A 13,895-nucleotide genomic window follows, 5' to 3' on the forward strand; every position below is an offset into this window, starting at 1 on the left:
CAAACAGAAAACCTGCCACCCAGCACCATGAAAGGGACTGAACTTGGTATCTGCTTTCATTACCCAAAAGATAAGAACCTTGGAAACTTCCTCTTTATTGTTTTGTTCCTGTAGAATCTTTTTTAACTTTAAAATATCCAATAACAAGCAAAAAACCACAGTTGAAAAACCCCTTATATAATAAGATGTGATCAGAAATGCCTGCTGGAGCATGGAAATCATGGACCCAACAGAATTTTAATTTGCCTGCATACAGCAAAGCACTTGTTTCAGGCCTTCTTCACAGTGTTTGTCTTTTAGGAAGAAAAAGGAGAAGGAAAAGGAAAAAGAGACAAAAAGACAAAAAGAGGGTCTGATGAGATGCCTCTGCTTTGCTAAGGCAGGTCTTAAGCTCAGAGCATTCTGGGCTTACTTTCTTACTCTGGCACTGACTTCTGTGCTCAGAGAGAAACCCTCTCTCTGTCTTTGGGTCTGGAAGGAAAGACTAAAGAATGGACAAAGGTACATGGGAGAAAAGAGAGGTTCTGAAGGAAAAGGATGTTAAACACACTGGAGGAAAGGACATGGAGTGTGAAGAAGAATAATAAGAAAATCAGAACTGAGTAGATAAATATAGTCTAAAGAAACAGCACAAGTTCTGTTATTACATTATTTTGTGTTTTCAAAGGTCTGGTCTCCGAAGGTGAATACAGAATGTTAGGATCTTCCTTATGAATATTCCAGTATTTCCTTGGTCACCTAGCATAAGAAAGTAGCCAAGAACGCTTTAGCATCTCCCCAGAAGCTTGATGCTCAAATGCCAACTAGCAGATAGGAATAAGTTGCCGAAGCTGCAGGTTCTGCTTCGCACAGTGTGATCATGTGTTGGTCTTTAGCTGCTCTGATACAGCATCACATCTGACCCTTAAAAGTAATTTTAATACTCATGATCTTCAAATTCTGCAATCACCCTTCTGCACTTCATTCATTTCTATCTGTATTCCAGGTAAGTATGAGTCAATCCTGTTCTTTAAAGACCCGGTCTCTTTGAACCTTGATGCAGCTAAAAGACACGTTAGAACCAAGTGTGTATCTTACGTGTACAAGTTGTGCCCAAGCCACTCACTGGTAAGTTAATGACATGCAGAGCATGTTGCAAATCAACTCAGTGTGGAAGTACTGTATCTAAGAAGCTTATTTTAACAAACCAAAACAGCCTGCTTATTTGTTTTTCAAGACAAGGGTAGATTTACCACTGACACCAGATGAGACAGGAATTCTCTGACACATCAAGGTTATATGATGTTTCAGTTTGTATATGCAGCTGCAGCATGCTGGCCATGACTGGCCTGTCTACTGGCTCAGGAAACAGTGCAACTACGTGAGCAACCAGCAGTCTGTGGGCATGCAACTTTTTTTAGGGGAAAAAGCATATCAGAGAAAGCCCAGATAGGAGTTTTGGTGTTGTTTTTGTTTTGTTTTGTTTTCCCCGCATACTTTATTGGCTGCTTGGTACAGTCAAAGCAGCAAAATAATTTCTCTGAACATTTGTTGGGTTTTGTTTTTTTGGAGTTTTTTGGGGTTTTTTGGGGGTGGGGGGTGGAATTAACAAAGACCAGGTCAGCGTCATTTCATTATTCGCATTTGTGCCTGGCTGCTGCAGGATGTAACACCTTGGTTTGTCTGGAAAGCAAGCAAGCATTCGGAACACATTACTGTAACACATTACAGGCTGCAGCTCCTGGCAAAGTCACCTTCGTGTCACATAACTCGCAGGCTGAGAACACTGCACAGTGAGTGCAGCTTATGGGAACTCTCCAAAACCACTTGCCCCAACTCCTGCAATATCCTGTCAGTATCTACAAGGCAAGATCCTACTCAGCCATAAACCCACTACTTGCACAGTGGCTCATGAACAGTGCCCTATTGTTTTTAAGGATGAAAAGGGCCATTATGGCCTTGTGATTTGATTTTGATATCGCAAAACATGGCAAAAGGTCAACTTTTCCCTGCTGAGGCTACTTTCTCTCTATTCTCCTCCTACAATCAAGGGAGAGAAAGGCTCCTGTACATGGCTACTGAGAAGACTGTCTCAGGCTTCCCTAGTATTCAGCTTAATGTGCAAATGCAATTAGTGTTCAAGCCACAACTGCAGAGAATTACTTTCTAGTGACTTCTCCAAATGTTTCTCACTCCAGTAATCTGTAATTCTGCTTCCAAGAACTGGGTTGCATATGGCAGGTTGTGCATGATCAAATGATTTAAAGAAACAGCAGGAGGCATGCAATAAGGACTTCCCCGGTGCAGAACTGAACTACTTGCATGCATCATTCTCTCTGCTGTCATCTCAGGGCCTGCCCTGTAAAGAGCATTCTTGTGCTTCAGCCAGTCATCAAGCCACAAAATTCTTTTTCATAACTTAAATCAAAATCTAAATGTAAGAAAACATTCATATCATTTTTCAAGTCAAATTCTCCAAGGCTCAGACAAGATTTCTCCTGGAAATCTGAAAAGATTAAGACTTGTTTATACTATAGCAATTCCCTAGGAATAAAAATTCAGGTAACAGAGCTTCGTACAGGGATCAGTTTTATTTTGCAGGAATTCAAGTAATAATTCAGCTTTGACTTTGTCAGATACAGTGTTAAAATTGGAAAGAATGAAAAAATCTGAAGCAGACACACTGCCCATTTCTTTTGTGGGTTACTTCTTGTGGAACAACTGTTGATTTCTTTCTCTCCCTTCCAGATCCAAGGGCAAGCCCTAGTCAGGCTGCCAGACTCCCAATCCATGCATGCTCAGGACCTATCATTAGTGATTCTCCTGACAATGCATCAGCTTACAAAAATGCTGGCAACCTTAACTAAAAGCTAAGTTGATGATTCCCCTCTAAGAAGAGAATATCACATTTCTCCACTTTTTCTATCTTGTTAGGTACATAAAAGAGGCACTATTATTTCTTTCCTAAAACAGCATCATAGAGTTTTCCAGTTCTCTTGACTTGAACCTCTCCAAAGCCAGCTTCCTCAAGGAGCTTGCTGTATTCTGTTGCTGTTCGCTCTTTTCCTTCTGTCTGGACCAACATATTCATCGAATACAGTTGAGTTTCTAAAGGCCCACTTTTATCTTCATTCAGAAGCGATTCAACCAGCAGCACTCCACCGCCTGGTTGAATAAAGAGAAGTAAAACACACGCTGAGCTCTAAGAAGATGAGATATTTTCAGCTGAGGAATTAGATCCTAACCTTTAGTTTCAGGAAGAAGCAGCCTCTATCTTAAGCCATAGTTCAGCACCACAGAAGAAGACAAGGAAAGAGCAGAAGCATTGGAGCATGCCTCTGCTTGGCTACCGAGGTACTGATGTACCAGGGCTGAAGGGGATGCTATGGCTGGGATGGAAATTCCCATTTCCCCCAGCTGAAATCCACAGGAGCTTACTGATTTTGCCAAGAACCCAGTTCTGTAAGCAGTGTTTTCAAAGCTCTGAGGGTTCAATGTGATGCTTGATGGCATTTTTACTGTGACGTAATCACCTATCTAAACAAAACCCCAAAACCCCAATCCTTACACCTAAATGCCTTGAAAGGGGGTTCTCTGTAGAGGAGACTAAAACTGTAAGCCAGATAAACCCATGCACTGAAACTCTGCCTCCCAAATTAAGCATCGAGGCTGGTGTGCTTCACATTATTGATAGGTGAGAGTTTCCCTGCTCTTCAAGAACTCACACCTACCAGGTTTGCAAGCCTTGTAGACTTTTGCTAGCAGTTGCCTGCATTTGTCATCATCCCAATCATGCAATATCTTAGATAAAATATACAGTTCAGCTTCTGGAATTGAATCATTAAAGAAGTCTCCTGTAAAGCAAGAATACATGTATTATACAAAACCCCCAAAACACAGAGGGAGGAGTTAAACAAATATTTGCAGTTCTGTCCAGTTCTAAAGACTCTGGGCTTGCCATATCCATTATCCACATCAGACAGTGACAGAATTACCAGGTAAAAGTCCTCTGTGGCACTGCATAAGGGATTTTGTTCTTGTTCAATCTCAAGAAGGTTTGAAATGCTTAAAAGCAGCAGCTCATCTGAAACAGGCTTTGATGCACAGGAAAGAATTTGTGTCTAAGTTTTCCCCAATGACAAGAATTCAGATTCATAAAGTGTTAAGAAGAGAAGAGTTTCTCATGGTTTCTGCCATGGAAAAAAGGAAAGAATTTTCCTTTATCTAAGCAAATTTTCAAAGACCTTCAGTAACCACAGAGCTACACCATAAATCCATAAGGAAAAAATTTCACACCTCTCAACTCCTAGCACTAGTTTCATCATCATGCCTTTTGTTCAGCACCTGGAATACTCTATTCAGATTTTTCTCTCTGCAACTTTGTCATTGCCGCTCCCATTTCTTTGTATCACTGGCACACGTAACATTTCTCATGTTTCATTATCTTTTTTTTTTTTTTATATACTCCCTTCCTTCCTTTCTCTCTCTGGGCTTCAAGTAATATTAAGTCATTCCAACACTTTGAAGGCTTTTGTAAACATTAAAAATTAGATACCCCTACATTCATTTTCATCATAGATGGTGGAAAGGCCATGCAAGATCTATGGACTGGACAAGAGGGTATGAGCGAGCTCACCCACATTCAAAGCTTGAAATATCTTAGGACTGAAAAGTCAATCAGTCATGACCAGAGAAGGAAAACCTCTTGCTCAGAGCAGTCCTGGCATCCTGAACATCTGCCAGGAGGTCTGCACAGGAGAAAAGGGAGTGTTAGGAAGATTTATAGTATGACATGGCAGTTTTTAAAAACTGCAGGAGTTTTGTTTTTTGTTAAAGTATCCCTGTTCTGAAGAAATCAAATAGTTCTGTTCAGGAGTAAAGACCTTCTGAACTGCTGAATAACCAAGTCATATCTCTGATAGAAGGTAGCTGCAAATGCACAACAGGAACCAGCCCTGTGGTAGTAATGAACTGCAGACCAGGGCTGGGGAGGCTGCAGTCTGGGACACTCTGCTCATATAAGGGGCAGCTGGAGACCTGAGCCTCCAGTATGATACCTCTGAGCAGAGACAAGAGGCTCGGGAGCAACAGCTGTGACAACACCACACTGCTGTCCACACCTACCTTCATGGAAAGCGATCCGATGTTCCTCGGGGGGAACAAATTGCTCTTTGGCCATCTGCACGACTTCTGAGAGGTCATAAATCGTGACTGTGGAATTTGGGTACAAAGAAACACATTCCTGGGCCAAAGCTCCTCCACCTCCTTTGGGGAGAGCAGAAGAAGGTCAGCACTAACACAAAAACAACATATTCAGCAACATCCCCACGAAGTGATGCAGGCAATAGTGCATTCAGCCTCATGGAAGCTGGCAAAGTACATTTGCTCCCCACATGTTGCTGAAAGGGAAGAGAAGGGACAGGAGAAGCAACCGTCTCAGATTCCTCTGGAGGAAGCTCCAGGGCGCCCAGCACCCAGGCCTGTGGGGGCAGCCCCAGCTCTTACAGGTCTTACACATACCCTCGGGCAGTGGATGCTGGAAGGTGGGAACTGAAAAACAGAGCCACTAAACCAGGTGCTGGGGAAGCAGTGATGGAGCCCACGAGGGAGCCTGACCTATCCTATGAATTCTGGCAGCATTCAGCAGTGCTGGGACAGCAGGGTGCTGCAGGGTAAGAGGATGCAGACAATATCTCAATGACACTGACTGAAGGGCAGGAGGGAAAGAGTCTGGCACCAGAAGAATGTATCACACAAGGCATGAAAAAATGCCAAAGCTGCTACGTACACAACGGGATGGGCCACCACTCACAAAAACAACTCTGTAGAGAGAAGCATTCAGCTTCCTAACGCTTTCACCACTCTCACATTTATCTTTTTAACCCAACCAAATCAGTGAAATTCTCCTTTTATTGCTAAGATATGTCCTGCCCATCATATAACACAGGAGTTTGGGTTTTTTTCAGAGCTTATAAAAGTAGACAGTTCAGAGGCTTGTTAAAGAAGATCTACTGACGCTCACCTCCCAGGTCATAGATCTGCGAGAAAGGGGAAAGGTCAAATGCAGCAAGAACATCTCTGCCACATATACTCCATACTGAGTTCTGGCCAGCCATGAATTTCAGCATTTCTTCTTCTGATCTAGTAATAGTAATACACAGCACATAGAAAAGGTAACTTAAAATATCTTTGGTGATTCCTATTATATAACTGTTATTACAAGTTTTAGCTTTAACACTAATCCCTGTTTTTATTGACACAGAATACATTCTCTTTGCACATAAACCTACCTTGAGTCTTACTGTAGCAGAAGGGTACAGCTATGCTTTCGTGCATTTAAGTAGGGAATTAAGACTATTGAAGTCCAACAGTGTATTATGCTGCTAATTCTCAGGCTTCCAAGGGACCTTTTTTCCTTCAGCTACCATTGCCTCTGTGCCAGAGACCTGTGATATATTTTTCAGAATAGGAAATTATATATTTCTGTTCACAGTATCAGACAGTGTCCCAGTAATGAATACCGTTGAGAAAGGAAAACACTGCATGATGGTTCTAATGAGAAGGATTCTTTCATCATCATATTTAATTACCCTGAGCCATAATTAAAAACTTTACTTTTATCTACAATAAGAACAAAATTTCTATAAATATACCAATAATTACCTGTACATTGCTCCAAAAGGGTCTTTAGATGAAATGCCAAAAGCTCTTTCATATTGGTTTCTTCCTTCTCTAAAATAGCAATGAAAAAAGCATATGAGTGTGGATTTCTTTTTTCTTTTACCCCAAACACACCTCAGGGATGTAGTTTCAGCTAGTTCATTGCTGTGAAAGGTGATCAACTTTGTACAGAATATATGTCAGCCTGTTTGTAATGGCTACAAAGGCACTCTCATTTGTCACCCCAAAATATGCCGATATATTTCTCAACCTTTCACAAGAACAACTGGTTCTTTTGAAGGCCAGGTTGGACGGGGTTTTGAGCAACCTGATCTAGTGGAAGGTGTCCCTGCCCATGGCAGAGGAGTTGGAACTAGATGATCTTTAATGTCCCTTCCAACCCAAATCAATATATGATTTATGGGAACACATCTCAGGTAATGTGCAATCACCATCACACATGCCATGTTTGATCATCAGTTGTACAGACTGGAGTGAGACTCCAGCCTCATATTAAACAACTGCTATACACTAACCCTATAAGCCCCCTACTCCTATAAACTAATCCTTTGCAACAGAAATATCCTTAGCCATCATTATTCATCGTTTACTTTCTTGATGCCTCCTCAAGTAGAGCCACTGTAACGATGAAATGCTTTTCTGAAGGTTATACCCACAGAAATATGATTTTTAGGTCATCTCACCATCAGAAAGGCAAGGAAAACATGAAAGCACACAAGTGGAAAACAAGAATAAACAAGAACACATATTGGCCTTGTTAACATCCAAAATGATGTGGTGTTTTTCTTTCTGCGAACCAGCCACCATCTTCATTGTGCCCTTCCCCAGAAACACAACACTCAGAGCAGTCACCCGGATGCTGCAAAGCAGTCTGCAACAAACAGCTCACAATACTTCTCCTTACCTCACAGCATCAGCCAGGTAGTGCCAGCACAAGTAGACAGTATTGGAGTAATACATCATAATATGATACTGGGACTTAGGACTTGATTTTGTAAGGTAGATGTTGGAAATCTCCGTGTTTCTGTAGAGGGCTAAAGGGTGAAATAAATATATTTACTAACACGTATGATATACCACTTTGCCAAACCTATTGTACAGCATGGTATTTATCACCAGATGTCTATATGACCAAAGACACAACTGCATTGCTTCTACAATCAATCCTTCTACTGCAGTGAGGTAAGGGCTGCTGAAATGTGTGTTGCTCCATTCATTGTGAGTAAACACTACCTACTTACACTTACTCCAGCACCAAACTTTCAAGAATAGCAAACATTCAAGAAAAGCCTTACGAGTGTCATCATTTACCTATAGGTTTCTGCTATCAGAAAAAGCTTTTGCTATGCTCTATTTAAATGAGAAGCTCTTGCAAACAAGTCTTTTTTTTCTGATCAACAAGGCCATCAAGTGGGAGACAAGCCCCCAAATCAGCATGCCAACCACACCTACCATCTCTCAGTTCAGTAGGGTAGGACCTTCTGCAGACAGATGAATACCTAAAGGACTCACAGAAACCTCCGCTTCCTCCAATGCGTCTGCAGTGGCATCACTCACACACAGGACTGGCACAAAAAAGGAATATAAAAGACAGATCCTGCTTTCCCTAAACTTATTGGGCAACTGCTGTAAGCCCTAAACAGGGCAAGACAACACAAGCCAGAGCAGGGGACACAACCTGCAAGACTGCCTAGAGCTGTCTGATGGTCACAGATCCCTTCTGACCATGTGGACTCAACATCTCTGATGTAAGGGCAAACTTGCATCACATTTCAGTTCAGGTCAGCAACCTAACAAAATACTTCACATGGTGGTAAAACCCCAAAGAAAAACAAAACTTGTTTTTAAATTATGCTGTGGCCCATCCACCCTGGCATTTTGTTTTAAGGTTTAAAATCATGCCCATACCTCAGAGTTTTTTTGAGATCAGCTCTGTAGACACCCTGAACATCTTCTGCAAGGTCACATGAGGCTCTTTCACAAAGAAGTTTAGGGATATAGGTCCCTTTACCTGAGTTTTACTTTACATTTTGAATCATGCTGACATCTTCTGCTTCTCTTTCAGCTCAAGAGGGGATGACATTCCCAAGTGATTCTGTAACTGGCCTAAAACTAGATATCACCTCTCCCCACATACCTTGCCTCATTTTCAAAACCATCAGAGGTTTAAGTCTTTTAGTTTCTCCCCCTTCTTTTTCTTTATTACCTCCTTCTTGTGTCAGCTCTACTGTCAAGAGCTTCAATCCCACGCAGGCATCCAGCAGTCTTTCCATCCCTGTGGTGCTGGTACCCAAACGCACAGCAATGGCATCTGAAGAAAGAGGCTCTCCTGACTCCAGCAGAAGATCAAACACTCCCAGCTCACAGGCAGTGAACATAACCTGGGGGTAAGAAAAGGTGGGAGTGAGGGATCGAGTGAAAGCATCACAGCCTACTGCATTTCTAAAGATGCTTTGTTGGAGAAAATAAACACAACATAATATTTTTTCATGTAAAATCAGATTTCATGTAAACAAGTCCAGTGATTTACCTGAAGTTTCTCTGAACATTGATAATACCATACAATGCTTGCAGTGCACCTTTTAAAATTTGTTTTCCTTTCTGGCAAAGCCAGCCAGTTATTTAGATTCACAAAGTTTCACATTTAGAGACCAGGTTTTGGCTGTGAATGCTCCTGCCTCTTCCTTGGTTTCAGAGCATGTTCTCACAGTCCTCCTTGCTTTTTGCCTGGAAAGCATAGAGGCAAGTGTATGTGGTGGTGAGTTTTTTTGTTGTTGCTTTTGTCCTTTAACTGAGGATCTAATGTATGCTCCAGTGAACCCTGCAGAGTCTCCTGTGGCTTCCAGCAGTGGGGAATATTCCAGTCTATAGACTCTATTTTCAGGAACTGATGTGCATGACTACAGTGGTGTCCCTCAGTGAGGGAGCTTTCTCTCATCCAGAAGGACTGCCTCATTCAGGCCAGCAGAATTGCCCTGTCTTTTCATAGAGAAGGTATATAACATCTCCTGGAACAACCCTCAACCTTCAGAAAGACATATGTATAACCACACATAGGAAAAACATCCTTCTTTAGCTGTACACAGCCAAGTTTACAAGTATTAGCCTATTTCTCTGGCCACACACTCCTAAAACAGTAACAAAGCCATCAAATTAATGGACTGCCTGTATCTACAATGACCTTATAAAGTCCATGGGAAGCTCCTTTAACCTTCAGTAAGAACATGGTTTAACCAAAGATGAGATCTTTTCTCAAAAACATAGTACCAGTGTTAATTTGGAAAGCACTGGGCACTCTTCTTTCTCACCAAGGAGAAGGTTTTTTCATTATCCATTTCTCTCCTTATTATCTCTGCCTTCAGTAGCCTTAGAATGCAGCGGTGTTTGCACAACCCAGGGAGCATTCGTCCTGTTACCATGCTGGCTAGAGGTAGAGTAAGGGACAATAGGAAAGGTAACAAGATTGTAAATGAGGAAAAAAATCTCTGCTGTACTGGATATTATAATTTTATGCCCATGTGCTTTTACACACAGAAAGGCAAATAAAATCAGTAAACACTAAGGAAAGTGAAACTACTAGTTCTACCTTTGTGCTTTAATCAAATGCTGTCTGGAAAAACATTCATTATACCAGACAGAAGTTCTTAAGCTCAGCCTTCTGCATAATACATACAGACAAACTATGGGAGAGGAAAGGAAATTCTTTGGGAAGATATTTGAAAAATCTTCTTTGCATGGTTTAACAGGGAAGGAAAAAGGTAATTCAAATCAGCTGTTTCTCCAACTCCAAAAATGACAGGTGGGAAGAAATCCCACCACCTCCCACATTTGAGACAGTCAGACAGCAAGTCCTCAGCTATAAACTCCTGTATTTTTTTATAAAGCCTTATGCAGTGACAAGGTCTAGTCATCCAAGTCCCCAAAGGTCACAAAGGTCTCAATAAATGATGTCTATCCTGAGAGGTTAGGTCACTTTAAAATCCTTTTTCTTTTCAAATTTCCTTCCTGCCTAGATGAGAAGACAGGATGCTTTCGCATGAGTTTTTGTTCCAAAGACTTATATTCAGGACCTAAAGTGAGATCCTTGAATATTTCTGCATACCCTGAGACATCTATCCAAGACCGAATTATATTGCTTACCTTTGAGACTAAAAATCCACTGCTGTATTGCAAGATGATTTGAGGATAGTCAAGGTCTTCTGTGGAACTCATTTTCTTTCTGGACTGAGGCTCAGAATCTCTGGACCTCTTAATTTAAATAAGCTTCTTTCCACCAGGCACAGAGCACACAAGCTGATCCACTTAATCTTATTGATGCTGAGGAACACACTGGTTACAAAATGCGTTAGCTAAGTTATTTGGCTTCAATGGGTCTTTCTACCAGGTTCAGCTGTTCAAAAGGAGCACTGCTCCACTGGGCTGGCTTTTTGATGCTAAAAGTCTTCCCAAGAATAGAAATCCTTACATAAGTCAGCTCAATGATGTGGCCCCAGAGGAAAGACAACTTGGCAACACAATTCTTCAAGTGAAACATGGACATTTCCAGGGGTTTAAGAGTGAAGAAATATCAGCTCAGCTCAAAGTGGTCACAGCATACTCCTGGCCAAGCCTGGCATCTCCCACGGCCTTAATTCCACTGACCCCTCACTCAAGCATATGCACAGCACCTACCTTCTTGCTGAAATAGAGACTTGTTCAGCTTCAGGCTCTGGGTCATGCATCCAGGGCCTCAGACCTTACCCGCACAAGGAAAATGACAGGCATAACTACTACATAGCAGGCAAGAGCTGCTGAGGAAGCAATCTGAGAGCAGAGTCCATACAAGGAGCTGAAGGAAAAGAAAGCATCTGGCCACAGTCTGTGCCTGCAGTAATTTCCACCCAGGTGTGAAAAACCTGTCTGTGCTTCCTGGTTTGGTTTGCAAGCTGTGCCCACAGAAAGGATCAAAGAAACACAGGGGCATAGCCAGAGGTGAGCTGAAACTTGCTGTGATGGGCACAGGTCCAGGTGACCCTGGGGCTGGCAGCAGCATAAACCCCATCCCTAAGAACAGAAGCAACCAGTCGAAAGAGAAGCTCTAAGAACCTGTTTGTTGTGCTGCTTTATTGCAGTGACTGGTTTGCTCTGACAATGGTCACTCAGGTGAAGTCTACAAGGAATTAAATCTACTCTTGCTCCTTTTCTGTATTTTGTAGGTCTCCCCACATACTGGTTTAGAAAGAAATGTCTGTTTGATGGTAGCACCACAGCAGGGGTGTTCTACTTGTGCTTTACCATGTTTTGGCAGAGCAGGGTGCTGAGAGATGACAAAACACTACATTTTCCAGCTGGTTGCCACAGTCTTCCTCCCCTTCTCTGCGAAACTAACCAGGGGCATGCAGAAAGTCCTTGGGACGAAACAATGAAATGACTGCCAAGTGCCAGATGTGGCATGGATTTCAACTTCTCGCACAACATACCTCATAGGTCTTTCATCAGAAAATTAAAACCCCGGATTACTTTCCTGAAATGTCTCTGCCCCACTGTCTGTTACTCCAGCTTGTAAATGCCTCACATCTTGCCTTTTTGGGTAGATGCTCTCAGGACAGAAAAGACCCTTTCCATCAAGGAAAGACTCACAGTTTTTATATCACACATTTAGTGAGCCTTCAAGCCTGACTTAGGTAATACAGCGATGGCAAACTGTTACAAAATACCACTTTTTCAGTGGTAGCTTCAGCTATTAAGTTAATGGAAAAACTTGAGCAATACAGTGATCAACATACAGGTCAACGTTTTGTGTGCAGTAGAATGGTGTATGTTTAAAGACTGCATTTTACAATTCTGTCCCAAGCCAACATTTTAATGTTCTCTTATTTTCATAGGAAGTAGAGTTGTATTTGTATGCTGCTGCTGAAGGTTAGTTCTGTTACTTCTGCCTCATTTTAGAAGAAACAGACCAGTATAAAGTTTTCCACACGTCCCCTCTGATCATTTTGTTGATGCATTGAAACTTTCTCAACTGAAAGGTTTCACTGTATAATCCTTCAGAGAATCTGTTTTTTCTGTTCAGAACCTTGCATTTCAACCAAAAGACGTTGTATTACTTTTAGCCAGTAGTGAAATAGCAACCTACTTTAAGAGTCAGTTATTAAAGTTAGCTAAGTAGATGTCACAGTTATTAGCCTTTTCCCCCTCCATAAACAACTCAGAAATAGTACCTGTTCCCCGGGTTCTACCACCATGGGGTCTCCTGAGTTACCAGAACTGTAGATCTGAACATACAAAAGTTACAGCAAACACCAAACTGTAGAAACACTTAGACCTCCTCATCCTGGCCAACATAGCCCGTAAATATAGTGCTATAGTCTTGTTAGTGCACTAGACTTCACTGTACAGGACAGGTTAGACACTAATATTCTGTTTATTTTGTACTGTGTAGGCTGGAGATCACAACACACCTCTCTGCCAGAGTGACTTTGAATCTGTGCAGCTTGCATTAAGCAAGACACCGTTTCTCCAAAGGAAAAGCCTGTATAACAGGTTTCAAGAACACAGCTACGTTCATAATGGTCATCTTCCCCTGCTATCCTCACCTCAAGGAGAGCGCACGAGCTCGGTTTCTATTTAGGAACTTCCATCTGCACATGCGCTAAGTGAGAGTCTGCAGAGTTCATTCATTTGCACAAATCTAGACACACTCTCACTGATCACACTACAGCTTTTCCAGCTCCTCACACCCATTTTAAAGATAGTTCTATGGGAAAAGAATGTTAAAAAACTTCTCACTGAGCTTCCATCCACACAGATAACCAGGTCAGCTTGTCTCCCTCGATAGCTTTTTCTCTCCTCTAATTAAAAGAGAGAAATAAATTGTACATAGATAAATATTAGTAGCCAGGAATAAATATTTTTAGTCAAAAGATGAGAAAGGTGTAGGAAAATAAAAACATTTCTCTGTTAAAGGCCAATTCTGCATGCCTGCTACTGAGAAACAAACCATTGCAATTTTGCACAAGCATAAAGATTTCTCATTCCCAGGATCATGACAGTAATTCAGATCCAAGCAATCAACCACATGGGGAGGAAATTCTTGCCATACTGGCATATATACTTCTGTTGAACTAAACAAAACAACCCTGGGAAGAGCTAGCTGCTGCTCACCGACTTACACACTTACTTTCCTCAAATGACTCAGCCACAGATTGGTAATCAGATATTACAGTGACATTTAGCACAGCTGCATTAAAGATTCA

The 13,895-nt window shown here is 41.7% G+C and overlaps 1 protein-coding gene across 1 annotated transcript; it reads right to left on the reverse strand.

Annotated features, from left to right (window-relative positions):
- Positions 1–2,562: 2,562 nt before the first annotated feature.
- ASMT (acetylserotonin O-methyltransferase) lies at positions 2,563–10,895 on the reverse strand. The gene is made up of 8 exons (XM_074930090.1): positions 10,801–10,895; positions 8,867–9,041; positions 7,565–7,694; positions 6,643–6,711; positions 6,002–6,120; positions 5,104–5,244; positions 3,711–3,833; positions 2,563–3,144 (listed from the first exon to the last, which is right to left on the reverse strand). The coding sequence occupies exons 1-8, from the start codon at positions 10,870–10,872 to the stop codon at positions 2,933–2,935; spliced, it is 1,041 nt and encodes a 346-aa protein (XP_074786191.1). The 5' UTR covers positions 10,873–10,895; the 3' UTR covers positions 2,563–2,932.
- Positions 10,896–13,895: the final 3,000 nt, after the last annotated feature.

The sequence above is a fragment of the Athene noctua genome, chromosome 1 (genome assembly GCF_965140245.1).
Source record: "Athene noctua chromosome 1, bAthNoc1.hap1.1, whole genome shotgun sequence".
NCBI classification, from domain to species: domain Eukaryota; kingdom Metazoa; phylum Chordata; class Aves; order Strigiformes; family Strigidae; genus Athene; species Athene noctua.